Genomic DNA, 26303 nt, shown 5'->3' on the forward strand with positions numbered 1-26303 from the left:
TTTGTTGAGAATATTAGCTCAACTATCGTGGCGCCTCGATTTTCAACTTGGAAAAATAAAATACAACGTATTTACTAATCTGAAAGGGGCCAACCCAGTCAGAAACGTCAATATTTATTTTTCTATTTTTCATTCCCATTGGATAGAATTTTCGACACGGATAAGACAGACTCAAAACAATTCTTCATGTGGATTACATGAAATGTTCATTTCATTTCGGTTTCATTTTCTTTATTTCAAGAAACCTGAAACTTCCAATTAATGATAGGAATTAATAACTCCAATTACCAATTAATTTCTGGACCGAACGAATTATTTAAGGAATATTTTTTAATTCTGTTAGAGGAATATCTGTTTCAAGAATTCTGTTTGTTGACATTTGTCATTGGTACTCATGTCATTCGCGTCAAGATAGGAATCATCGAAGGGACCAATCATTTCTTTAAATGGTTGATAATCTAGTCTAGAAGGACCGCCAGTCAGAAATGTCAATATTTATTTTTCAGACTTTCATTCCTATTGGATGGAATTTTTGAGACGAATAAGACAGAATCAAAACAATTCTCGATGTGAATTACATCAAATGTTCATTTTATTTCGACTTCATTTTCTTTATTTCAAGAAACCTAAAACTCCCAATTAATAATAATAATTAAATAAATATAACTCCAATTCCTAATTAATTTATGGACGAAAGGAATTATTTAAGGAATATTTTTTAATTCTGTTAGAGGAATATCTCTTTCAAGAATTCTGTTTGTTGACATTTGTCATTGGTACTCATGTCATTCGCGTCAAAATAAGGACTCATCGAAGGGACCAATCATTTCTTCAAATCGTTAAGAATCTAGTCTAAAAGGGCCGCCCAGTCAGAAATGTCAATATTTATTTTTCAGACTTTCATTCCTATTGGATGGAATTTTCGCCACGGATAAGACAGAACCAAAATAATTCTCGATGTGAATTACATGAAATGTTCATTTTATTTCAACTTCATTTTCTTTATTCCAAGAAACCTGAAACTCCCAATTAATAATAATAATTAAATAAATATAACTCCAATTCCTAATTAATTTATGGACGAAAGGAATTATTTGAGGAATATTTTTGAAATCAGGTAGAGGAATCTGTTTCGCTAATGGTGTCTGTTGACGTTTGTCATTGGTCATCATGTCATTCGCCTCAAAATAAATAGACCCATTGATGGGACCAATCATTCCTTCAAACGGTCAAGAATCCAGTCCGTGTAATACAAAATTCTGGTGTACACTGAAGGATATCCTGGCACGTTACAGTCGCTAGTTCCAAAACTAACAATTCCATACTGCACGAATTTCACAGAAGTTTTATTATAAATTGCAGGAGCTTGAAGAGGTCCTCCACTGTCACCCAGGCACGAAAATTGACTACCTTGAGCGCACATTTGCTTGTACCAGATCTCCTTGGTTTTTTTATACGCTCGTTGGCATTCCTCATTAGAAATAGCAGTGAGCCTTCCATGAAGAAGATCCGGACTTCCGGTTCCGAACTCCGTCTTTCCCCATCCAGTCACGATGAATTTCGCTGGATTATTCGCAGCGGCATCACCAATGGGCAGACAAATTGGTCTTGAATTTCTCGGATTGAAATCTATCGGTGAATCCACTCTTATCAGTCCTATGTCATTCTGGAGAATTGATTTCTTATATTCTGAGTGATAGTGAATTTCCTCAATTCCAAAGTCTTGATAACTCTCTGCACAAATTGTTGTTCCATCTAGGGATTCACTGCAGTCTTTTTCTGTTCGCTGATCGTGCTCTCCAACGCGGACTCCTACCAGAGTGAGACCTGTTGTAAAAATAATTGTTAATTAATGAAAATTTAATTTGAAGGATTTTATTATTGTCTGATGAACCCTCACTTGGGTGAAGCTGAGCGACACAGTGGGCAGCTGTCAGGATATATCGATTATTAATAACAGATCCGCCACATTTAAATTCTATATAATTATTATAAACTTTGTAAGCGATGAGAGCCATCCAGGGGTAATCGAAGAGTCCAGTCTTTTTACCGCCTATTATTTTTTCCTCAATCAGTGGACCGCAGATTTGCTGGTCCAGGAGTCGAAGATTTCGATGAGTCGTGACATCTGGTCGCGGGTCATGTCCATCGTCAGATCCATCAAAACGAGACGATAAAATTGGATCAGGATTTATAGCTGGGGTAACACTTGGCGTCGATTGAGTCGAAGAAGTCTCTGGTCTCTAGAGAAGAGACAATTTCGTCCAAATTTCTACTTTCTCGTTGTCATAAATTGTTCAGTTAATTAATCATTAGTTTATGATCAGTTTATTTTGAGTGTGACGTACCAAGCCAGGACAACAGATTTTAAATTCTCGGGCCTGAGACCCATCGAATCCACAACGAGATCTCCTCAGCATGTCCACATCTTCCCTCGTCGGATGTCCAGGTAACTTCAAAGCTCGTCCAATAACATCACATTCCTTGATATCAATGCACATCCCAGCGTTCCCATCCGGAGTCTCACAAGAATCTCCTAAATAATGAAAAAATATATGAGGATTTGTCTCTCAATTTCGTGATTACTTCAATAATTTTTTATAACAACCGATAAAAAATATTTCTGCAGGTTTATAATTGAATAATAATTCAGATGAATTAAGTGGCGGTCATCACCTGCAGTTGCAATCGTTGAATTTATTATTAAAAATGCAAACACAAGGAAAATCATTTTTAATAAAACCAATTTCCACCGCAGGAGACAGCGCAATTGAATCCAGATGAATTATTCACGGGTGTATTCACCACACAATCCCGTAATGGACTGCAATCATTCGATTTATCCGTCGACTTTTATCATTTCGTGGCAGTGCGTTAATATCGTGTGGATTAAAAAATCCATAAATTCACTTTTCACGGTCTGAGGCGTACTGACATCGCAGAAGTTGTGGCTCATAGATTTTCCTTGCAATGCGGCCTTGATGTTTCTGCACTTTCACTGTGGAAATATATTTTTATATCGAGGATAGCCAGAAGTTTTCCTGGTGGCAGATGACTGCTTAAAGGAAGTCGAAAATTAATTTATGGAAGTGGGATTTCCTCCAAGAAATGCAAATCGTTGAGTCAACCGCGAATGAATAATTTATTCAATCACAAAACATTCAGTTATCGATAACAAACGATTAATTCTTATATTAAAATTATAACCGAAAAATAATAGTCTCCGTAATCACCGCATGAATTAATATAATTAATGATGATCAATGAATTTATTCCCCGAAAATATTCATTCCTTCAAATGATCAAGAATCCAGTCAACGTAATAATTAACTTTTGTGTAAACCCCAGGATATCCCTTAACTCCACAGATTCTGGGTCCCCAGCTGACGATTCCATACTGCACATACTTTATATCAGTTTTATTAAATATCGCTGGTATTTGCAAAGGACCTCCACTATCTCCATTACACGAATCCTTGTGTTCACTGCCTCCAGCGCACAATTGTTTGTTACTGATTTTTCGGGCTGGACTATACGCCTTCGCGCATTCCTCATTCGTTATCAGTGGAACCCTCACCTGGAGGAGTTCCTGGGACCTGTAACCACTCTCTGTGACACCCCATCCAGTCACGATCCCCGTCTGCTGATTGTGTCTAGCCCCATCCCCGATGGGCAGACAAATCGGTCGCACGTTGGCTGGACGAAGATCTATTGGAGAATCAACTCTGATCAGTCCGATATCGTCCTCTGATATCAACCCCTTGTATCCCGAGTGAAAATGCATCTCCTCGATCATGAAGTCTTGATAACGCTCTCCACATTCCGGCTCTACACCTTCCGGAGCTTTATTGCAATCCCTCTCGGTTCGCAAATCATGTTCTCCAACGCGTACACTCACGGGAACAATACCTGAAGAGGAAATTAAATATTCAGAATTTACAGTTGCTGGAGATTTGGTACCGCGTCTTAATAACGAGTGTAGCCAGTATTATGATAATGGAATTGATTTTTTTGTCCCATATTTTCATCAATTTTTGGGAGTACGCACCTGGAGGAAGTGCTGTGAGACAGTGTGCGGCTGTCAGTATGTAACGATTATTAATTACAGATCCTCCACATTTCCATTTCGCTCTCGAATCGTTATACGCGATTAGAGTCATCCAAGGGTAATCCAACACCCCAGTTCTATTTCCTCCTACGATTTTCCGTTCTGCCACTGGTCCACAGATATTCTGATTCACAAGTCTCACATTGGGATGAGTTATTCCTGAAGAAGTCTCTGGAGTTTGGGGGATTGGAGGTGTCGTGGACGGAGTATTCACCTTCACCTATTGACAAATATGCATCCAGATAAATAATTATTAATACAATATTTATCTCCGGTATTAAAAATACTTGTCACAGGATTGATATCCATGGAACTCACTTGCGGACAACAGACTTTTGGGTCAAGACGTTCAAATCCACAATTATATCTTCTCAACATATCGAAATCTTCACTCGTGGGGTGGCCAGATTGTCTGAGAATATTCACCAGGACTTCGCATTTTTTAATATTAATGCAAAATCCCCGTTTTCCATCGGGAGTCGCACATTCAGATCCATCAAGCTCTAAAATTCCCAGAGTAATAAAAACGTACAGAAACAATTTCCACTTTTTTAAAACTCAGTATCACTTCAATGATACTCACGTGCGATTATTTGAGCTGAATTGCTCATGACAAGACCCACGATAACAAAAAAAATCATTTTTCATCGGTTATTTTTTAATGATACATGAACCACTTGATGGATTCTTCTACACTCCACTGTGATGATCGGTTAAAACCATATCTGAGGTCTCAGTACTATCGGTATAATGACCCTCCAATGAACTATCATCTTTCTGCACGTTATTTATACGTCTGTCTTTATCCTTGACTGTGCAGCCAGTGATCGCTGACTTGAATGGAAAATCCGTAAAACTCATTCCATCGTCTCGATACGCACTGAGTCAGAGAACATGATTGTCGTATATTGCGGACGGCCTTCGACTTGCCCCACTGTCATATTGTTTTTTTCTTAATTATTATTATAGGAATATTGAATTGTTGAGTAATAAATTTCTCGGAATACTATCGTACAGCGGATGGAGCTGAAACTCGTTTTCAAAACTCAAGTGCATTTTTTCCTCAGAACAACAATTATTATTTCTAACTATCAAATTGAAATTGAATTATTTAAATTATAATAAATAATTAATAATTCAATTGCATGCGGAAATTAACAGAATGAAGATGAATAATATTGATCAATAAAAAATCACGTGTGAATGTTGATTTTTTGAAAAAATGTGGACAGATTCAAAAGAATTTTGAGAAAATCAGCTATTGATTCTTTTGGAAGGAGTTATGAATTTTATTCTGACATGTTCTCACTCTAGTTTAGTTTCCATTCACCGAAAATTAATGCGCAAGTCTGAATAAAGTGGACGATGCAGCTGAAACATTACACATCCTGGAGCTGGTTCAACCAATTATCCGGATTTTGTGCTCCCGAATACGAGATTACGAGGGAGAATGGTCTGGAAGGTATTGCAATGTTCACTTGTTGTTTCAGACCGGAACCCAACGAATGTGTCCAAACAATGAACAACAAAATAGATTCTGATCGGGAGTCAATCAAAATCCCTTTTGTCCCAGTATTCGTCGCCCTAAACTGAAACAAAAAATCCCAGAATAGCGAGTAAACTTGTCCTGGTGAACGCACGAGGAAGAAATCAGGACGATGAAACCTGTATCAAGCCAGTAATTCAATTGCCCTCAAAATCCCACGAGAGCTTGTCGTAATTGCTTTCCAACTCTATAATTACTCCATGAAGAACAAACACCCTATATTTTATTTACAATCTAAAATGATTGTTGCATTAGCTAAATCTAGTGCGAAGTTGACTTCATAGAACAATAACGAAATATTCCTTCTGCTTCAAAATTAATTTCTCTGACCAACCCTTCAAAATGAGATTGACACAATTTTTCCGTTTCACATGATCTTTATTTTCATAAATACAAATTTGTTTTTAATTGAGCTTATGATTTTAATGAGTTGCAAAATGAATTTATATTAAAATAAAACAGAGATGAATGTCATGACAATAATTGAAATTGATGATTAAATGGTAGCAGGGGTATTTCAATTCTAGAATCAGTTGTTTTCCTTCTCCGCTTTTCTTTTCCGTCCCCACATCTGTAAATTCTTTCCACAACTCCCTCGTCGCTGGGACTGCAGAAGTCCCCCATAATCTCACCGTCAACATTCACAATCGTCACGCGGTGATAGTCCAAACACACATTACCTTCACCTTGACAGAGACCTTATCAAAGATAACACGAACCTACACTGATGTAATCCCTTGATAATATCTCTGCAACATCGAGTATTATCCGGTATTTCGTAATACACCTCAAGCCCTCGATTTATGAATCTCAATCTTCTTCCGATGCAACTCATCCTGAATCTCCTGTAGAGTTTTTCCTTTAGTCTCTGGTACACAGAAATAAATATAGATACTGCCGATGGTATCGAAACCGGTGAATATCCAGAAGCTTACGTGTGTCCCCACAGAGTCACTGATTATTTGATAGACTTTGCTGACAGCGAATCCCGTGGAATATGTAAAAAAACCAACAATTACACAAGCAAGTAGTTTAATGTTCGTTGGAAATAGTTCACCGATCATTGTTATAGGCAGCCCAGCGAGACCTAGTGAATAGAATATCACGTAGAACATACATCCGACAGCAGGCAACCACTCGATATTACTGGTATCGATACTCATGTATTGAAGATTGAAGTAAATAGCAGCAGCACCTGTAGAGAAGAGGGATCCAATGGACGAGAATAATAATAAGGGACGACGTCCATGACGATCAACCACCACGACACAGAGCCCAGTGCAAATGATCTGTATAACACCCAGAATCATAGCCAGATATTTGCCCTCGAGATCAACATTTGCCTGGTCGAATATCGATTGCGTGTACATCATAATCGCTTGGCTACCAGACAATTGCTGGAGCATTCCCAGGATCACACCGACAGTTATTGACTTCCGATTGCCAGGAACAAAGAACATCTCCCGTAATCCACCGCTGTTAGCCATTTCCCCTTTGACTGATGCCTCTATTGAGCACAATTCTGCCTGAATGTCTTTGGTACAGCGAAATGATGCCAGCGATTTAGCTGCCTCTGCACAAAGCCCCTGACGCACCAGGTGGTACGGGGATTCCGGGAGCCAGATGAAACAGCAGACGTAGATTATCGGAAATATCAACGAAATCATCGCACTCATTTTAATAGTCACGAATGGACAAACTGCATATCCGAATAATATACCAAATCTCGAAGTCATTGTTATTGCGGTGAGTAGAATTCCTCGAATATTAGCTGGTGCTATTTCACCGAGGTACATCGGTAGAACTGAGAATATCACACCTGTTCCTGTACCCGAGATGAATCTCGATATTATGAGCTCCTTGAATAGAAAATTCATGCATTCCAAAATATTCCGTATTGAAGTGGAAAACCTGGAGCAGTAATTGGTGGAGACTTACCCATGGGGATTCAGCGAAGATTATTATTATCCAGCCGATGATCCAGGGAGCACCGACAGCTGTGAGAAGTGTTTTTCGTCCAGCGATATTTGCCACGAGAAGAGACATGATGGGACCTATTCCACAGCCCAGCATGAAGGCCGATGCAATCCAAGCCCCTTCATCATCGGTGATGGGTACTGGAGAATCTTCCAAGTGGTACATGGGAATCACTGGTGATGTCCATCCTGATGGCACACTGCTAGCGAATGCACCGATGTAGCCTGCAAGAATAAGCAATTGTAGGGAAAATCTCATGGTATAATTACAGATGATGAAAACAACCAGCAGCTGCTGCTGCATAGAGCCACATCGTCGACTACATCTAATACTCATTTTACTGCTCTTATATTAAAACCTGCTCCCGAGGAAACTCAACAGTTGGCTTAATTTATCGGTGTCACTGCATTATTTACTGCCTAATCTGTATTGAGACCCACATTACCAAGTATATGCATAATACCAATAAAATCATATTTTCAGGGTGAGTGATAATAGAGAGACTGCGCGTATGTTGTTACCTCGCGGTAAAAAATAATCCCACCCAGACAATGTCAGGAGATGATTGATTGAATGGATGACAAGCTATTCTTGGAATGTCCTGGGAAATGTCAAATTCAGAGACGAGAAGTAATTATTTAGTCATTACATAAGGTTTGACTGATAGCAGGTGATAGGGAATCTCTTTGAGAATTATGAGCACCAAGCCACTAGTTGATCTTCATTTTAATTCAAGAATCGAATTCAAGATCAAAGTGTCGAGTCCAGAGACTTGAACGAATGAATTGAGTCTTGGAATTTTGCTGCATCGATTGATTAAAATTATCGATTTTCGGACGATATTAGTTCATGGTCTCATTATTATTAATATAGGGAAATATCGGCACGAGTTCAATTAGCATGGGGATTAAATCCATTAATAGGCAAATGAGAGTATTTTACGTTGACAGTATTGATCCCCTTGGAACTACTCTAGGACACGATATGATGTTCGATAATTGTTGTATAATGTCCCCTGCGATCATGTACTTGTGGTTCTCATGTCCTTTGTCACCGGAAGCCATTGGAATCCACTTAGAGGTAACCGGACTCCCCTTATTCTGATCTGTTTGATCATCAGGTCAATCAATCCGTTAAGAAGCTTCGACTACTGAAAAAATATCAATTTACCTCCTCTAATTCAATTTACAGTAATATCATACGATAAGAAGTAACAAAACACTAATTACTCATCATGAAATCTGTGGACACCATTTTTTCAAATGAAATTTACGAAACAAATTATTCCGATTGATATGTATTTATTGCTATGAATTATTTGGCAATTTATTCTGAAATTTTTTAAATCACATTCATCGGGAATTTTAATCGATTTGCGTTAATTGCTTGCATGTAATTACTTTTTAAATTGCATTCAATCGGTTTTAGGTCAATTGAAAAAAATCATATTTGTGCATGACATGTTTAATATTTTCTGAATTCGTACGCAATTTAACATAAATAGATAAATGTGGGACGTGATTTTCATCATCAATACGATTCACTCGCCCACGCTTTTCGCGGAATTACGATAACCCGAGAGGGAATTAGAGAAAACTCTGGGGATTATGAAAATTTGGTTGTCAACCAGCACAAACTTAATGGGTAACTAGTTCAATAATTTTTAACGGATAATTACTAACGATATTTACTGTTCTATTCAACGAATTCTCCTCATTAATTCATTCCCTCATTAGAGGACTTTTCATTAGTATTACTCCACTAGAAAAAATAAAGTACAGCATACAATTGATTATTACGAAGGTACTTCCATTATTAAATGAATATTAATGAATTTCACTTGCATTACGTGAGATCAACTCATTCATAAATTCCAATCAATACTAGGGGCGTCAGGATTATGTATAAAATTATGTGTCTATACTTTCAATTTGTTTTTTAATGTTATAATTAAATTTTCCGCTTTCTGCTGCACAGGATTAGTCATTGATGAAAAGGATGGGAAAGTTTCTTGAGGGATGAGTACTGACATTGAGAAATTACAGAGTACCGGGAGTATTCATACGGGATTTCATATCCATTCACTTGCCTCTCATTACCTCTCATTAGCGAAATTATAAATCACTAGTGAAATGTGAGATGATGATTGATTTAATCATAAAACTCTATTTGCAAATAGAACTCAATGATAGTTTTATCTTTTTCTGTGTAAGCAATCGGAAACGCACTCGATCGTTTCATCATTTGTTTTTAATTAAGGGACAATTAAAAAATGGCATAAACTATTTAAATCGTAAACAATATTACTTTAAAAATAATCATCAATGGCGTGTAAGACGGAGAGATAAATCGCTCATACGAGTACGGGAAGCTGAGATATCAGAAAAATCTCCATTAATTACCAAGGGAGAAGGAAAAACCCCTTTTAGGGGGTGGGAATTCTCTTGCCCCAAAAGCCCTAAAATAACGATTTGTCTAGCATAAAAAAAAATATTGTATTTATCACTTGACTTTAATTAAAGAAAAAAACATAAATTATGGGTAATTTTTTTAGATATTCAAAATTCTTTGAAGATTAGGATTTTAGATGTCAAATGACAACATCCCATATGGGCGAGATCAGGCGCGCGAAATGCGCCATTTGCGCTAGTGGAGAACAAAATTTGAAAGATAAACTCTACAAAGACGTCACAACATTCTGTCCCTTCTTATGATGCAACTCCTCTTGAATTTCTTGTAGAGTTTTCCCTTTGGTCTCGGGTATCCAGAAGTAAATAAAAATGCTCCCCCAAAAATTGGCAATCGTAAAAATCCAGAAAGCGACATAAACCCCGATAGACTGACTGACGACCTGATAAGACTTTCCGACAAGGAATCCAACGAAATTGGCAAACGACACATTAATGGCACACCCAAGTGACTTAACATTCGTTGAAAAGAGTTCGCCATTCATTGTCGTTGGCAGTGGTGCATATCCACAGCAAAAAAATACGACATACATCATGCATCCAGTGGCGGGTAGCCATTCGATGGAATCAGTGCTGACATTGAAGTACTGGAGATGAAAGTAAATAGCGACAGCACTAGTCGATATCATGGTGCCAATTGCTGAGAAGAGTAGAGCAGGTCGTCGACCCTGACGATCAACGAACCAAGTGCAGAGTAGAGTTCCAAGTACCTGGATAACTCCCATGATAATCGCCAAGTATTTTCCTTCCAATCCAACATTAGCTTGATCAAATATCGTCTGAGTGTACATCATGATTGCCTGATTACCAGAGCACTGCTGGAACAACCGGAGAACAAGACCGATGTTCATGGATTTGCAGTTTCCAGGGACGCAGAAGAGCTCCCGAAGTCCACCACTGCTGGCCATCTCCACCTTCACGGATTTCTTGATGGTCTGCAGCTCCGTCTGGACATTGGCAGTTCCCCGAAGGGCAGCTAGTGATTCAGCGGCCTCTTCATGACGTCCACAGCGAATCAAATAATAAGGAGACTCTGGCAGCCACATGAAGCAGCAGACGAAGGGAACCGGAAGTACTAGCGATATCAGAGCACTCGTCTGGATCGAGACGAATGGATAAATCGCGTACGCGAAGAGAATCGCTAATCGCTGGGACATGGTTATCATGGTGAGCAAGATTCCACGAATATTTGCTGGTGCTATTTCACCCAGGTACATCGGTAGAACTGAGAAACTCGCACCTGTACCTGTCCCCGAGATGATCCTTGAAACAAATAGTTCCTGAATGGATAATTATGGATCGGCTTCTATTTATTTATTTATTTATTTGGATCAATGGAATTACCCATGGAGAACGAGCGAATATTATCATCGTCCAGCCAATAAACCAGGGAAGACTTGCTGCTATCAGCAGTGTTTTTCTTCCTGTCAGGTGGGATATCACCAGTGACATCAGAGGACCTATCGCGTTACCCAGCATGAAGGCTGAGGCTATCCAGGCACCCTCGTCCTCCGTGATGGTTAATGGTGAATTTTCTTCATCGTACAGAGGTAGAACTGGAGAACTCCAACCGTACGGAGTACTACCAGCAAATATACCGATGTAGCCTGAAATACAAATAGACTGATAAGAAGATAAGGAAAATATTCTCAGGCCATCACTATTCAAAACACTTCTGGATTTATTCCGAAATTTGTTTATCCTATCAGACATTCTGATCGTCATGAATGTTATCGAAGAATTGATGTATCAAAAAGTCGCCAATATAAAAAAAACTTGCGGATGTGACAGAAAAATTCGGAAAATTGTACACTCGTTTAATTGGTCTGCAGGAATTGTTTCTCAGTTGTAAAACACGGGAAACAAATCACAACACTGAATATTATGGCATTACACGACAAAACTAACCGGCAATTGCTGCTGCGTAAAGCCACATCGTTGACAGGAAAGTTTTCTTCTCAATTGACGGTCTTAATATGAATTCATTGAGCAAATACGCTGAGGAGTTAACAGGATTTTATCACAGTTTTATCATGTGCTGTTGAAACTGTACGTGGGATTGGATGAATAGCCAATTAAATTCGGCGTGATCTTGTAGTTGGAGGGATCCATTGTAATGCGGGGGGAGTTAATATTTGATTAAGAAAAAAAAACACTTGCCCAGTGGCCGGAATTCCACTGAAACCATCCAATCAAGACTAGTAAAATATCACATCTCTGATCTAAAATAATTTACGTCATGCACGGGCCATCTTGATGAGGAATTCATCTGCTCCAGTTTCATCATCGACTTTTCATGAATGTCTCCCAGAGTTTTCACCTCCGCATTACCCCAGAAAATAGTACGCAATCTCAAAGTCTCGTGGTAATCATGACGAGAAAGATTTCACAAGTTTCGCGGGGGGTACCGGTTATTTATCCACGTCAATTCAATTAACGCGTGTTCGTACTATGTCATCATAAAAGTAGGACAGAATCGTTGAAGTTCATTCCATCCAGGAAACGATCTGTCATTAAAGTGTTGCGAGGCAACTACGAGGGTAGATCTTTCCCCAGTTTGAGAGAGGAAAATCTGAAAATTAATCAGCAACGTAATGACACGCGCGGTTTGCGCCTCTTTTAGTGTATCGAATTTATTCAGCAATAATGATCCCTGATTTTTTATTTTATTGTTTACTACTGTAATTGTTTGCATTGGAACATGTGTTGGCGCATGTGTGACAGCCGACAGACGCGAATTCTATTTTTATCCAAAAAATTCTCAATTGAAAAACAAGAGACGGAAGTATTTCCAAAATTTTTATTACAAAATCACTCTTAAATCAGTTTTATTTTACAAAATTGTACAAATTTAGGCTAGATCGTAACGATTACTAATTAATTTAATTACATTAATTATTGTTTAATTCTGTCACTCATTGATCAGAAGAGGATTAAAAATCATATCTAAACAATAAATACAGACGTACGGCGTGCGGTATTAATACATTTTTTTTTTGCATCTGTTCTTTTTCGTAGATTAATTGATTTGCAAATCACACGGTGAGTTTCGCAATTTGGGGATTTTAGAGCGCTTGCCCCAGCGATTTCCCAACGAAATTTGACACAATCAGTGGCTTGCAGGAGATGTCGACTGAATATCAAATGCGTTCTGAAACCCGAGGGGTTTTTCGGGGATTATTTTTCCCACTGCAATGTTTCATTATTTTATTCTTTCTAGAAAAAAAATAATAAAGTCCTGTTTCTCCAATCTACAACCGCGTAATCCATTTTACATGACATAATTATAAACAAACAATAACGAATATTTTTCCCGAATTTTATCTACATTGAACACTTGTTTGGCGTCTGAAGGCATTCGTATATTGCGTATCAATTTAAAAATTATCAAGGCCCACAAAAATTCCTAGGCATTCAAAAAATTGAATTATTTCAGACGATGCGATTGTCAGATGTCAATGAAATGATGTTTTTAACAAGAATTTTGTTATCAATGTTTGCGTTCCACTTAAAAATTTAGGAATCAAAAATAGATGCAACTGTTTGCACAGTTGATTCTTGTTTTTAGTATTTTCTAAGAAGCTATTACAATAACCTCGAGAATAATTATTAGAAAAATATTCCCAATTGTCGCAATACGTTCATAAGTCCGTCAATCAAATTACCAGCGATGAACTCTCTCAATTATATTATCACGCGCCCTTCACTGTGTGCAATAGCCACCTCTCGTGCACCTCAAACTCAATTCCATAATGAACGAGAGCAGAATGATAAATAAATCCTCAACCCAGTGGGGAAAAGTTTTTCACATGACCCGTAGAATATTAAACTCTCCCTAACATGCCGCACCCTACTCCGCCGCCGTTCCCTAATCCAGGGTGAGCCCTGATTTTTCTTCGTCCATTTATCCACGCAAATTCAATCCACAGACTCATCATCTGGTTGCTATCGAATCCAGGGTAATTGCCAAAGAGTCTGAAGACCTCCCCCGACAAGCCCCGATACAAATCAATGCCAAATAATTCAACCAGCAGCCCACGTATCATTTTTAATCGAGACAATACTCTGTCTGCGATTCAAATCCTCCTGGATCTCCTGAAGAGTCTTTCCCTTGGTTTCCGGTACGAAGAAATAAATATAAATAATACCAGCGACATTGCACCCAGCGAATATCCAAAATCCAACGTGTGTTCCCACCGAATCACAAATAATCTGATAAACTTTGCCAACCCCAAATCCAACGATGTACGTGCAGAAAACAGCGGTTGCACAACCGATGGATTTAGTATTGGTTGGGAAAAGCTCGCCAGTCATTGCTGTGGGAAGTGGTGCGAGACCGAGAGAATAAAATACAACGTACAATAGACATCCAGCTGCTGGTAGCCACTCGATGTGAGAAGTATCGATAGCCAAGTGCTTGAGATGAAAGTAAGCAGCAATAATAACGGTCGATATGAGGGATCCAATTGTCGAGGACAGAAGCAGTGGACGACGCCCATAATGATCGACCATAAAACCACAGAGACCAGTGAATATCAGCTGTACAACACCCACAATAATCGCCATGTACTTTCCCTCAATCGCAAAATTCGCAGCATCGAATATTTTCTGTGCATACAGCATTATGGCTTGACTCCCAGACAACTGTTGAATCATCCCCAGGATAACACTGACGAATAAAGAAGTACGATTGCTCGGTACCATCAAAAGCTCACCAAATCCACCGCTGTTTGCCATTTCAGCTTTAACCGATGTCTCGATCCTATCCAATTCCTCCTGAATGTCTTTAGTACCTCGTAATCGTATCAGGGATTTGGCAGCGGCATCTCTCTTTCCCTTTCGCATCCAGTGATATGGGGACTCTGGTAAAAATACGAAGGACACCACGAATATCAGAGGCAGAATCATCGACACCTCTGCACCAACGGCTATTGATACGAAGGGATACACTGCGTAGGCGAATAGAATTCCCAATCTTGATGACATTATTATGAATGCCAGGAGCGAGCCTCGACGGTGAGGTGGTGATATTTCCCCCAGATACATCGGCATCACGCAAATTGATGTTCCTGTACCCATTCCACTGATGAATCTCGCAAAATACAGGTACTGAGGAAAAATAATAATTGATTATATCCGTTAATTAATTATCGTAGTGATTTCGATTTACTTGCTCGAATGAATTTTTAAGCTATGATTACTTGGCTTTGATATAATAATTAAATAACAGAATTCTTAGAAAAAATTAATCTCAAGATTTCTTTTACATTGTCTTCCCTTTAGTTCACACGCTATTGTTTTTTTCCCCCTACTGTTCATGAGATAAGTCTCCCCTGGTCCTTAACACCAATACATTTCAGCCAAGTTGATACGAGATTTCTTTTATATTCAAGGATGTAACTAAATCATTCTTATCCCCATTGGATCATTATCATTCCTCCAGGGGCACACAGGGGAGAGCCATGGGATAAGAAAAAACACCGACCGCATCGTTTCACTGGTATTTTTTATACATTAAAAATTGATTTCAATTTATTGTATTTTTTGTATTGTATTGTATTGTATTGTATTGTATTTTTTGTATTGTATTGTAATGTATTGTATTTTTTATACATTAAAAATTGATTTCATAAAATTCCGTAAATACTGAGAGATCGGAGAAATATTCAATCTATTTTTATCTGACTGGATGAGAATTGATTGAATGCTGTGTTATTCAGAGAGAAATACGTTTTGAACATTTGGATTTTTGAAAAATTATTTAATTTTGTATTTTTATTAAATTTTATTCTGTGGAATCGAAATTCGATGGAATAAGTGGACATACTCACATAAACGGATGTTGCAAATGCAATGGCGATGCATCCTATGACATAGGGGAGAACACTGAAAATTAGGAGAGTTTTTCTTCCAACGGAATGAGCAAACAGGAGACAAACTGGTGGACCAACAGCTGCTCCAAGAAGATTGACTGATGCAACCCAAGCACCTTCGCTACCCGATAGATGAAAAGGTGCATCTTCTCTGTCATAAAGTGGTAATACCGGGGAACTCCATCCCATAAAGGTACTGCTCGCAAAAATACCGAGGTAACTAACGATAGCTGACAGGTAGAGAATCATTTTGGACTAAAGAAAAGTAAAGCGTACATTCGGTTTTTATAACTTCCAGAAGCCACGCGGTGCCATCATTCCCTGAAATCTTCAGCAAATATGGATCACGTGTTGTTTATACCTCAACTAGGCACTTGGGAATGCTGTTAAGCAATTTTTGGATAATTTTTATTGGGACAACGACCTGTCCTTGGTATCAAACTAGAGCAAATATATTCTTCGTGGGCTCGAGCATAAGTGCTGGAAGGATTGGTCTATTTACGCATGGGATGACTATCAAATAGAACGGCTGAAACAATTCTCATAAATCATTTTGAGCTTCTTCTTCTGGCCTATGATGTTTCAGGAATTTCATATTGTTTCAGGTGCTACGGTTAATTTATCTTGTGCGCACAAATGCCATGGCGGTAAAATTTTTCAGTCAAGTCTCTACTTGCGGAACTTAAAGTTAAAAAAAAAATGCTTTTGATGTAGCAGTAGAATTAATTTCTGTTTGTCTTTGATAATACCGTCGGAGATTTTGGTATTTAGTGCCGAAATTTCGTATCAGCACGAGAAAAATTCACGGATTTGAGAATTCTCCGGAGAATCCGGATTTTCCCGAGATAATAAATGGGAGAGTCACACTATTTTTATTCTCTAATAATTTCCTTCTATTTTTCCCCGCAATCGGGTCCACTCGATTTTTTTATTCCCCGGCGATACGACTTCAAACCCCATAACGATAAAATTCCCTCTCGTAAATTAACGGTAAGTGACTAGAAGCTGAAGTGATTTTAAACAGTTTGCGCTGAGTGAAATGTGACTCCACTGACAGAAGAGATTATTTGCAATGCAAATAGAGATTATCGCGTACAAATTATATTACCGAAAAAAATTGTAGTGTAGAAGGGAATATTTATCTTTTGCCTTACATTCGTTAGTGATAAAAATTTTTGGCGACACGTGCGTATTTTGGGTGAGACTAATCACTTGATCTCTACTCAAATTTTCTCTCCCAAACGAATTATAATTATCCGGCATCCAGATGCACGGCATTATGAATAGACACGTTGTTTTCAATAATGAACCGTGAATAATGGATTTAACGCGGTGTTGATGATGAAAGAGGCGCACGTAATGAATTATATGAATCAATTTATGAGGTATCTCGACCCTGTCTAGGTATCGTAATTGTAAAAAATTTTTCACAAATGTGATGAGACAGCAGAGAGCAGTCGAGTGCGAATGAAGCACCTGTTGCTTTAATCTGATTCCGACTTCTCGAGTGAATACTTGAAAATCCGAGACGTGGAAATCGGGTAACGATAATCGTGAGAGAACATCCACCGAAGAAGAGAAAAAATTGCCCTTCTGGAAGATTAATCCGCAATAAAAATGGAAAATCAAGACATTCATGTCGACCTCCCCTACTTTTTTGTATTTATAATGATGCATTTTTTATTGATTTAATTAATTGAAGAAGTTGTCGAGAAAATTATGCACGGATACTAGTATTCCTTCAATGGTACCTTTTTTTTATTGAAACTTTTAATTTACACGATGCCTGACTGAGTAAATAATAAAACAGAACAAATGGAACACAGCAGTTTGACATTAATTTGATTGGCGAGGAAATACACCTATTATTGCATGTTCCATATTTATCTCAAAATTCATTCAATTATCTGAATACTGTATCGAAGTGAAACACCGTTAATTAGCAATGCGAGTAAAAATTTATCACAGATTTCCCAACACGTTTAATGATTTTTTTCCGTTGCTTTTTCTAATTTTTCATTTTAATAGACGTTTTTAGACATAGCTATATACACCTATGAAAACACTTTTCATTCTTTCAATTTTAAAGCACACATGTCCTTTTATCCATATATAATTAAAATTACCAATAATAAATTTTTTATCTACTCTCAATATTTATGATTTTTCTGTATTCTCCATCCAGACAAGCATAAACGATGGACATAAAGAGTTCAATGGTGTCTCATAATGTATGATATAATTCAAAAAGTATAATAAATAAATTATGTTTTATTACGAATTTGTTTAATTGGCTTAATGAACTAATGAATTTCTCTACAGGTATAAACCGCGATGAGAGTAAAACGAATAATTACTCATCCCTATTCCTTCAATTCCCCCATATTTTCTAATCAACAGTTACTGATGATGTTCATACGACATGTACGTGCTATTGAAATAACAAACGTTCCCCACAAATACGAAGAACACAGCCAATACGGAGCGATACACCACGGAAGCTCGAGAAATTTTGGCCGGTCAATAAGTCCATGTATTTATATACGCCAATGCCCAATAGATAAATAAACGATAAATATCTTGACACAATGAAGGATTCAACCACAACCACCGCGCACGTACATGAATAAATGAGAAAAAATAGCGATCGATGGGCGATTAAGTGAAAGGAAACAGTAAAATAATTGTTAATTACATTCCATCAACTGAATTTAGTGAGTTAAAATAAGAATTGATTGGTCTGCATGTCGATAGCCCCACGACAACTGCTTGGAGGTGGATTCTCATCATCTGAATTGTCATTTCGTCTGAGAAGAGATATATGGCGTCCACGCTGACACTTTTTCTTCTCCTCCTGCTTTCTCAGCTCCTCGTCGTAAGCATGAATATCCCTCTCCACTAAATCCTGTATGTGTTTACTCAAAGTAGCTAATTCAGGCTTATCGTCCTCGTAAATTCCCTCAGTCTTTGTAACTTTTTCGTAAAAAAGTATATAAGGTGTGTCTGGTGGCTCTAGGCTCTTGAACTCATCCAGGGGTGTTTTGTAGACATAACTGTCATTGAATTTGTACCAATTTTGTTTCGAATCACTTGCGTACGTAAAATAGTGACCATAATCCATACTGTAACCAGAATGAACGACTGCTGCGTACAGCTGATACGTCTCTGTCTCGTTTGATATTGGCGTCGAAACGTTCAGTTGAATTTTCTCGTCGTATCTGACTTTGTGTCTCAATTTCGTGCGCAAACGACTCTCCGTGTCGTAATGGAAGTGCTTCAGGGTGAGTATTAGGTGGGCTGGGGCACGCAAAAGTTTTATGATCCTCTGGGCGTCGCACAGTTTCATACATTTGTCACAGCGGTATTTGTTATCGCCAGTCAAGTTCTCGGGGGCTAAGTAGTAGTTTATAAGGTCTTGAACTGAGACCTCTGTTGTCTCCTGGATCTCCTCGGGGAAGCATAACTGCAGGTCGCGAAATTTATCGGTGTTGTGGGAGCTTGTGTCGCATTGGGCACACTGATACGTAATTTTGGATTCACCACCGAAGACACGATGCACTAAATTCGGAGTCGACGAGTCTTCACCACCCACTGATTGAATTCCACTGTCTGTTGAGTCCGAGTGGGAGTCACTCAGTTGAGGTGTTTGTGCTAAATCGTCACCTGCAGGCACAGCATTAAAATTTATTTCTTTTTAAGTTCAGGAAAATAATTTCTTCTACGGATAATATGGAATTGATAAATAATTTTACCATCAGAAAAATCTGCAAGCGACTGAGTTTTTCTCTCGAGTGGCGTTCCCTCTGTAAGATCTCCCTCTGTAATCCACCTTTTAATCCCACGGTCCTCTGATTCAACATTCATATCCTCCACGTCCTGCTCCTCCGGCGTCGACTTAAGAATCTTCATCTCCAGATCATCAGACTGGGGTGGATGTGACTTCTCCTGCTCGTACATGACGTCGAGAAGATGACTGCAAAAGTGAACCATCAAGTTGAATTAACATAGTAACAGAAACGAGGTAATAATATTTGTTTTTTTTTATTAACCAGAGAAATTCAGAGCTATCCTGCTGCTGTCCCGGAGTAAAATACGACGGCCTGGACGCCTGGAGAACTTCAGTTGGAGACAGTGTCCTTCTCTTAGAGTACAACAAAAGGGCAAACAAGTTCTGCAATTTCCGTAGTATAACGTTGGCATTAGTGTCGGCCGATGGTTTATAACTTATCACTTCGTGGCAAAACTGTCTCGTCATGACAAGTGCTTGAAGTACACTGTTCATGTAACAAGTATTTCCCAAATTCGTAAGACCAACTTTACCCTCATTAATAAAAAGAATATTTTGCACATCATTTCTAGTCTCCTCCTGCCACAGCGATTTACCGAGTATCAGATCGACGACACTCATTCTCGGTTTAACTGGCAAACATTTCTCGAGTGATTCGTAAATCGGATGACAGGGGAACCTCATCATCAGTGCCTTCGTACAATCGACAACGCTCTGTGTAATTTTTTTTGCCGCTTCCGAAGAATCATTGCTCAATATCATTAACACATGCTCAATGTCTTTGATGACTCTGTGAAACAAGGCAGGTGTACTCTGCTTATGGAGTAAACAAAAAAAAAGGGCTAAGCTGTGTGGACGTGCTATTGGTATTTTTAACCGTTGAATTGTCATCGGAAGGCAATCGTCAGCAATCCTGTTGAGTACAGAATACTTTTTCTTATCCTCGAGGGCTTTGATGAATGCTGATATCCAGCGACTGAGACAATCATCCTTCAACCAGTGGGACAACCACGTGCAGAGGGTCTTCAGGGCTCTCTCCAAATTATGGTCATTATGAGTGTTTGATACTATGAACTGAACAGCCGATTGTATTGCCTCCTGATTCTCCATCAGCTGGAGAATAATAACAAGTGCTGCACCAGGTAATGAGTTACGTTCAAGGTCTTCTATTATTTTATAAAGTGTCTTTATACACGTGATTTTCAAATTTTCACTGTTGTCCCTGTCGAAACGATTGCAGATGATCTTGATGTTGTTCTGAATCCTCAAGGAGCTCTCCTTCCATTTTTTAATAGCAGTACTCTCAGGTGGCATTTGAAATTCGGCAAGACATGTGACAATAGCCTCGCAGAATTTCAGATTACCCATGAACGTGGACAAATAAATAGTGTCGTGCTCGGTGAGCACCTCGACGATGTCAGCCAGTAGAGATATATCATTGCCACCTGTGTTTTTCAAGAACAGTGTGTAATTGTTGTCAACGTTAGCCTCAAAAGGATTTATCTTGAGGCGAGTAGAAAAAAACACGAGTAGTTTGGGAATTTGAGTGACATTTGTGATACTCCTGTCCACAATCATTTTTATTATTCCTTTAACATCCCTGAGGTCAATGTCTTTTCGCACTTCCTCGTTGAGTTGTCGTAGATTAACCCATCCTTGACACACCTCAGCAGGCGTACCTGATACAATTTGAAGGAGACACTCGGCAAAATCTGGGATTGGTGGATCACACTCCATTGTTACAATGCTTCTGAATCTCGACAAATTTATTTTCAAAAAAAAAAATAATTCAATTAACGGTTTGTCAAGGATTCTTTGTCTCTTGTTTTCACTACTTTTAACCTCAACTTGAATGACAAGAGAATGTACCGGATTGAATAAACCTGAGACCCCCAATCGCTCTCAATTCACGCGCATCATTCATCAGACCAACACAAACGGAGATTTCTATTGTTACATATATATTTTCACCATTTTCACAAAATAAATGGAAATAACGGGAGAAGATTCCGTCGATGCCATCGGGCGTTTGTGGGACAAAACAAGAATTTAAGGTATCAGCCATCTGCTGGTGGTTTTTTATATTTTTTTATCGGTCCATTGAGTTCACTAATTTTCAAACATGGCTGTATTGTGTCGATTCTCCAGGGCATCCAGACATTTATCCTTGAAAAACACCGGATTGTGGGAGGATAACCTTGTCAGGGCATTTCGCACTGTTGTCCAGGAGCCAAAACCCACGAGGGGAATTTTGAAGACTTGTTTAATCAGTGCTGCTGTTGGTGGTGCAATCGGTGCAGGTTATGCCTTTCAGAAAATTGAACGGGATAGGAAGCATCTCGAGATGGAGGGACACCAGATTGCCACAGAAATTCTCAAATATAAACCTCCTATACCGGCTTCAAGACAAGTACACAATTCATTCACTACCATTTTTTTATTTTTCAAATTTGTCAATGGATGTCATTCTTTGGATTGATCCCCAGGTCTTATCTTCTGTGGACTCCACCGGGCTGAAACTCACTCTTTTCCAGTACCAGACCTGTCCTTTCTGCTGCAAGGTAAATATATAATAAATATCCCTGAAACAAGATGTGAAACACTCCATTTTAATTTCAATTACAAGTGATAATTTAGGTTTTCCGTCTGGCGTAGGTGTTTCTCTTAGAAATGAGTTATGACCATTGAAAAAAGGCAATCATATCTATATTCAATCTTTTTTTTAATTTTGTTTTCAGGTTCGAACCTTTTTGGATTATTATGGGATCTCCTATGATGTTGTCGAAGTAGATCCCGTGCTCCGGAATGAAATAAAATGGTCAAAATACCGAAAAGTCCCGATTTTACTGGCGAAAGTAGACGGGGGATATCGACCTCTTAATGACAGCTCCATGATTGTGTCTCTGCTATCTTCTTACCTCAATGACAGGAGTCACAAGATTGACGAACTCGCGACGTATTTTCCCAGTATTGGTGTCAATGATGATAAGGGGTACAGAGAGGAAATAGTCAATAAATACTTTCTGATGTATCAGGGATCTGTTCCGAAAGACAGAACACTCAACGATATCGTGTGCGTATTCGTAACTTAGATATTCGACCTTCTCAATATATTTTTTTTCCTTCGAATATGTGGTGACGTAATTTTTTAGGGAGGAGAGAAAATGGAGACAATGGGCAGATGAAGTTTTTGTGCACACATTGTCCCCAAATGTGTACAGGACACTGGGAGAGGCCTATCAAACCTTCAATTGGTTCTCAGAGGTATTTAAATACTTCTCCTGCCTCGTTGTGCTATTTAGAAATTTATTAGCAGATCATTATCAATTTATTCATGCAGGTTGGAAGATGGGAGGAATATTTTCCTGCATGGGAGCGAGCCCTGATGATAAATGTTGGAGCTCTCGCCATGTGGATGATTGGGAAACGTCTCAAGAAGAGACACAATCTCAAAACTGACGTTCGAGAGTCTCTGTATGACGAGATAAACACATGGTTGGAAGCCATCAGTGCAAGAGGTGGACAATTCATGGGGGGAAACAATCCAGATCTCTCAGATCTTGCTGTGTATGGCATCCTGAGGAGCATCGAGGGTTGCGACGCTTTCAAGGATGCCCTGCAGAACACAAATTTGAGTATATGGTACTCAGCAATGGCCGAACGAGTGAAGAATCACAGTGGCAGCTCAGTTTTGGGAGGGTGACCGTGACGTATACTGTATTAGGTATAAATAAATTGTTCAACTCAACGGGTGAATTTCATTGGGGGTTAATTGGGTTTAATTAAGATTAATAATGAGTATATAGCACCCTCCTGAAGATATCGCAGAGGATTTATATGAGGAGGTGATTAATGAGTAACTATCGAAAAATCAATTATCATTCTCATAAAATATTTGCGAATGAATATGAAAACGGAAATTTCATTAACGGCGCTAGTTTCATCATTAAAAATTATTGCACTACCAGAAAGATTATTTATTTTTATTTTTATCAGCCAACGGATTTTTATTGGGTGGAGTACAACAGTTTACTCTTCACAGATTCAATAAATCTAACTCTTGGAAATTTTCAAACAACGATTTATTTGGACAAGACTTGGTCTGGAATAAATTATTTTCCCGTCAGTGTCGTAAACTGGTTAAGACGATGTCATAAATTTTCGAGTCGCCTACTTCAACTCAGGAGTTATCTGCTATCAGCTAGTCTCGCATTTCGCCTGCGAACTAATTTGTTTTAATTTTATTGAGATGGTAATGAGATTATTGCTGAAATCCACGTACACGAAAGATAAATCATAAATCATTGTTATGGTTCCACAAGTTGAATTATTTCTCATTTTTATGATTTTTCAATTAATTTCATTCCTGAATTAATAAACATTTATTTTCAAATTCCGTGATTTTACGCGATCACTTTATACGAGCACGAGAAAAATTTATTGATGCTGAAATAATGAGATGTTAAAAGCTGAATTTTATTATCAAACTTCACACGCCAATTGCCGATAATTTAAAGTGAATCCTCGATTTTCCACGTCTATCATTTCATTCGGTGGTGGATTCGTTACGACGTAGAGAATAAAACAGGCGCTTGTCTTAGTCTGAAAGCCATTCCCACAGAATCTATCTGTATCGTAACGAGCTCCCGTCGAATTCGAGGGATTTGGAATTATGACGTAATTATGGGTGCAGTCAAGGCCTTCCTCAGAGAAGTCTTCACCAGCGGCTCCAGTGATCAGTCCAGAATCCCCAGAAACTGTGAATGAAGTTGTATCTGGTTGTGACCACTCTATCGTACAGTACCCCAAGGCTGGACGAACGCAGATTTTGTAATTTAAATTCTGTAATTGTCTTGTGCCAAAAGGCAATGTTGCTGGAACTGGAACGTAAAAATAGACCACACGAGATTGAATAAATTATTCATTTATATTATTTCAATAATTCACCTCGAGAATTGGTTGTAGTCCCGTAATTGAAACTCATTACTGTACCAGAAATACTTTTATAATACTGCAGGCAACTACTGGGGGCTAGAATAACAAAAAAAAATAGAATAAAAATTGACTCCTGTGTACAATCGAATTTTTTATCGGAAATAAATATCGGGAAAATACGAGAAAATAATAAAATAAAATAATTTGCCTCGCCATGGAGAGTCACACGCTATCTGCTGGAGTCTCAGATTCCACTTGCGAGCAAATCTGTACGCGGCATTCGTAATCACCGAAATGGCAATCGGATTATTACCATTGAAATCCACATAAACTGCGGATAAATCACTTGTCATAATTACAATATTCAATGAGGCTGTTTCGATAATACGATTAAATCTGTAACTCACTGTGTTGGCCAACATTTTCACCACAGATCCTTGGGACTCTTCTAGCAGATCCAGTAACAAGTAGGAAATCCAAATCGCAAATTCCGGAGGCGTTTGGCTGAGCCAAATTGAAATCCAAAAATTCAATCCTCAACTGAAGAGAGAAACACTTGTTTTATCGTTTAATCCATAAGATTTCGATTTTCATACCTGGCACACATTCGTTGTACAAGGGTAAACTGTTATCATACATCTCTCTGAGCCAGTATGAGCAGAGTAATACCCCTCATTAACAAAGTACGTATTGTTGATCTTTGTAGTGGCCCCACATGTTTTTCGAACTAAAAATCATCAATCAATATCGAAATTTCGTAGCGAAATGGTAAACTAGGATGAGTGCATTTTTTCGTGACCAGTTTTCATCCACTAATCTCGTAATTGAAGGAAGATATCGTTTTTTTTGTAGAAACATTTTCCATAGAGAATAATGAGAGCTATAAAAAAGGTATATATGAAAATATAATTATCTTCCTTCTGTTCCGAGATTTTCGCTGAAAACTGGTCTCGCAAAAAAATGCACTTATGTTTAATCATAATGTAATTGCACTTACAAGTGCAGCAAACTCCTAAATTAGTAGCGCAAGATCCCGAGGGATTTCCGCCGTACTTTGAGCACTCTCTCTTCGTAAAACAAGTACCATTGAACGAATTGGAACCGAAACACTCGGAGTTTGCGAAGCGTACAACACTGAACAGTGGGAAAACTGCAGAATTAAACGAATGATAAGACAATGCAGGTGGAATTATCCCCGAGGGATGGATTCGTCAGAACTTACATCTTCCCTGGCGATGCTCCCTTATTTCTGACGTGTTATCATCCCCCAGGGATGGTGTCCAGGTCGTGGCCTCACCGGAAACAATTGTCGTTATGATAATAACAAAACTGAAAATCAATCCCAACATCTCGATCGTCTCTGAGAAGATATAATGACATCCTCTTCAGTTGTCTCAGCAAATTCAGATAACGGGAATTATTTGCACAACAATCGTCACAATTAGCGACTCTCCTTCTGAAGAATTTAGTAATGAGACGATAATTTGGGTAACGGTACTTTGAGTACCGCAAGTACAGATAACTAATCACTTCGTTCATTGAGCAATTTTTGTTTGTTCGTTTAACTCACGTTATTTTATTTCCTCAAATTTCCAATATTTATAAATTC

At 38.5% G+C, this 26303-nt stretch overlaps 7 protein-coding genes across 8 annotated transcripts; 1 reads left to right on the top strand and 6 right to left on the bottom strand.

Moving 5' to 3' along the window:
• Window positions 1–1041: 1041 nt before the first annotated feature.
• On the bottom strand, window positions 1042–4973 carry LOC105273536 (uncharacterized). The gene is made up of 8 exons (XM_011316032.1): window positions 4692–4973; window positions 4427–4611; window positions 4049–4328; window positions 3289–3909; window positions 2677–2781; window positions 2349–2536; window positions 1901–2243; window positions 1042–1827 (listed from the first exon to the last, which is right to left on the bottom strand). The coding sequence occupies exons 1-8, from the start codon at window positions 4747–4749 to the stop codon at window positions 1214–1216; spliced, it is 2394 nt and encodes a 797-aa protein (XP_011314334.1). The 5' UTR covers window positions 4750–4973; the 3' UTR covers window positions 1042–1213.
• Window positions 4974–6078: 1105 nt separating this feature from the next.
• LOC105273321 (facilitated trehalose transporter Tret1) lies at window positions 6079–7998 on the bottom strand. 2 transcript variants are annotated; one of them, XM_011315689.1, is made up of 3 exons: window positions 7917–7998; window positions 7593–7855; window positions 6079–7513 (listed from the first exon to the last, which is right to left on the bottom strand). In XM_011315689.1, exons 1-3 carry the CDS (start codon window positions 7942–7944, stop codon window positions 6443–6445), a joined length of 1362 nt encoding a protein of 453 aa, XP_011313991.1. In that variant the 5' UTR covers window positions 7945–7998; the 3' UTR covers window positions 6079–6442. The 2 variants fall into 2 exon arrangements, with proteins under 2 accessions (XP_011313991.1, XP_011313990.1); XM_011315688.1 differs by lacking the exon at window positions 7917–7998 and having other exon boundaries at window positions 7593–7910.
• A 1067-nt stretch (window positions 7999–9065) lies between these two features.
• On the bottom strand, window positions 9066–12067 carry LOC105273322 (facilitated trehalose transporter Tret1). The gene is made up of 3 exons (XM_011315690.1): window positions 12008–12067; window positions 11444–11706; window positions 9066–11379 (listed from the first exon to the last, which is right to left on the bottom strand). Exons 1-3 carry the CDS (start codon window positions 12033–12035, stop codon window positions 10309–10311), a joined length of 1362 nt encoding a protein of 453 aa, XP_011313992.1. The 5' UTR covers window positions 12036–12067; the 3' UTR covers window positions 9066–10308.
• Window positions 12068–14122: 2055 nt separating this feature from the next.
• On the bottom strand, window positions 14123–16221 carry LOC105273538 (facilitated trehalose transporter Tret1-like). Its single transcript, XM_011316033.1, has 2 exons — window positions 15931–16221; window positions 14123–15208 (listed from the first exon to the last, which is right to left on the bottom strand). Exons 1-2 carry the CDS (start codon window positions 16219–16221, stop codon window positions 14123–14125), a joined length of 1377 nt encoding a protein of 458 aa, XP_011314335.1.
• A 1504-nt stretch (window positions 16222–17725) lies between these two features.
• On the bottom strand, window positions 17726–21810 carry DUBAI (Deubiquitinating apoptotic inhibitor). Its single transcript, XM_011315691.1, has 3 exons — window positions 20022–21810; window positions 19725–19945; window positions 17726–19635 (listed from the first exon to the last, which is right to left on the bottom strand). The coding sequence occupies exons 1-3, from the start codon at window positions 21494–21496 to the stop codon at window positions 18692–18694; spliced, it is 2640 nt and encodes an 879-aa protein (XP_011313993.1). The 5' UTR covers window positions 21497–21810; the 3' UTR covers window positions 17726–18691.
• A 49-nt stretch (window positions 21811–21859) lies between these two features.
• Window positions 21860–23507, top strand: Su(P) (prostaglandin E synthase Su(P)). Its single transcript, XM_011315693.1, has 5 exons — window positions 21860–22169; window positions 22246–22320; window positions 22498–22832; window positions 22912–23023; window positions 23100–23507. The coding sequence occupies exons 1-5, from the start codon at window positions 21882–21884 to the stop codon at window positions 23460–23462; spliced, it is 1173 nt and encodes a 390-aa protein (XP_011313995.1). The 5' UTR covers window positions 21860–21881; the 3' UTR covers window positions 23463–23507.
• Window positions 23508–23781: 274 nt separating this feature from the next.
• Window positions 23782–26288, bottom strand: LOC105273325 (uncharacterized). The gene is made up of 8 exons (XM_011315694.1): window positions 26265–26288; window positions 25917–26150; window positions 25692–25844; window positions 25291–25421; window positions 25102–25234; window positions 24903–25025; window positions 24707–24790; window positions 23782–24639 (listed from the first exon to the last, which is right to left on the bottom strand). Exons 2-8 carry the CDS (start codon window positions 26041–26043, stop codon window positions 24242–24244), a joined length of 1149 nt encoding a protein of 382 aa, XP_011313996.1. The 5' UTR covers window positions 26044–26150; window positions 26265–26288; the 3' UTR covers window positions 23782–24241.
• Between the last annotated feature and the right edge of the window lie 15 nt (window positions 26289–26303).

The sequence above is a fragment of the Fopius arisanus genome, unplaced genomic scaffold (assembly GCF_000806365.1).
Source record: "Fopius arisanus strain USDA-PBARC FA_bdor unplaced genomic scaffold, ASM80636v1 scaffold00005, whole genome shotgun sequence".
Taxonomy (NCBI): Eukaryota; Metazoa; Arthropoda; class Insecta; order Hymenoptera; family Braconidae; genus Fopius; species Fopius arisanus.

Bases quoted from the DNA above. Each gene is read 5' to 3' on its own strand.
- LOC105273536 (XM_011316032.1), bottom strand. From the start codon at position 4,749: ATGATTTTTTTTGTTATCGTGGGTCTTGTCATGAGCAATTCAGCTCAA. The intron at 4,612-4,691 runs GTGAGTATCATT...TGGGAATTTTAG, and splicing joins TTCAGCTCAAATAATCGCAC to AGCTTGATGGATCTGAATGT. The intron at 3,910-4,048 runs GTGCGTACTCCC...TTTCCTCTTCAG, and splicing joins TCTCACAGCACTTCCTCCAG to GTATTGTTCCCGTGAGTGTA.
- LOC105273321 (XM_011315688.1), bottom strand. From the start codon at position 7,889: ATGAGATTTTCCCTACAATTGCTTATTCTTGCAGGCTACATCGGTGCA. The intron at 7,514-7,592 runs GTAAGTCTCCAC...TTTCTATTCAAG, and splicing joins TCTTCGCTGAATCCCCATGG to GAGCTCATAATATCGAGATT.
- LOC105273322 (XM_011315690.1), bottom strand. From the start codon at position 12,035: ATGTGGCTTTACGCAGCAGCAATTGCCG. The intron at 11,707-12,007 runs GTTAGTTTTGTC...TTTGTATTTCAG, and splicing joins TTACGCAGCAGCAATTGCCG to GCTACATCGGTATATTTGCT. The intron at 11,380-11,443 runs GTAATTCCATTG...TTATCCATTCAG, and splicing joins TATTCGCTCGTTCTCCATGG to GAACTATTTGTTTCAAGGAT.
- LOC105273538 (XM_011316033.1), bottom strand. From the start codon at position 16,221: ATGATTCTCTACCTGTCAGCTATCGTTAGTTACCTCGGTATTTTTGCG. The intron at 15,209-15,930 runs GTGAGTATGTCC...ATTTTTCCTCAG, and splicing joins CATTTGCAACATCCGTTTAT to TACCTGTATTTTGCGAGATT.
- DUBAI (XM_011315691.1), bottom strand. From the start codon at position 21,496: ATGGAGTGTGATCCACCAATCCCAGATTTTGCCGAGTGTCTCCTTCAA. The intron at 19,946-20,021 runs GTTAATAAAAAA...TCACTTTTGCAG, and splicing joins GATAGCTCTGAATTTCTCTG to TCATCTTCTCGACGTCATGT. The intron at 19,636-19,724 runs GTAAAATTATTT...CTGTGCCTGCAG, and splicing joins GCTTGCAGATTTTTCTGATG to GTGACGATTTAGCACAAACA.
- LOC105273325 (XM_011315694.1), bottom strand. From the start codon at position 26,043: ATGTTGGGATTGATTTTCAGTTTTGTTATTATCATAACGACAATTGTT. The intron at 25,026-25,101 runs GTGAGTTACAGA...ATTTATCCGCAG, and splicing joins TGAAAATGTTGGCCAACACA to TTTATGTGGATTTCAATGGT. The intron at 24,791-24,902 runs GCAAATTATTTT...TTGTTATTCTAG, and splicing joins GTGTGACTCTCCATGGCGAG to CCCCCAGTAGTTGCCTGCAG.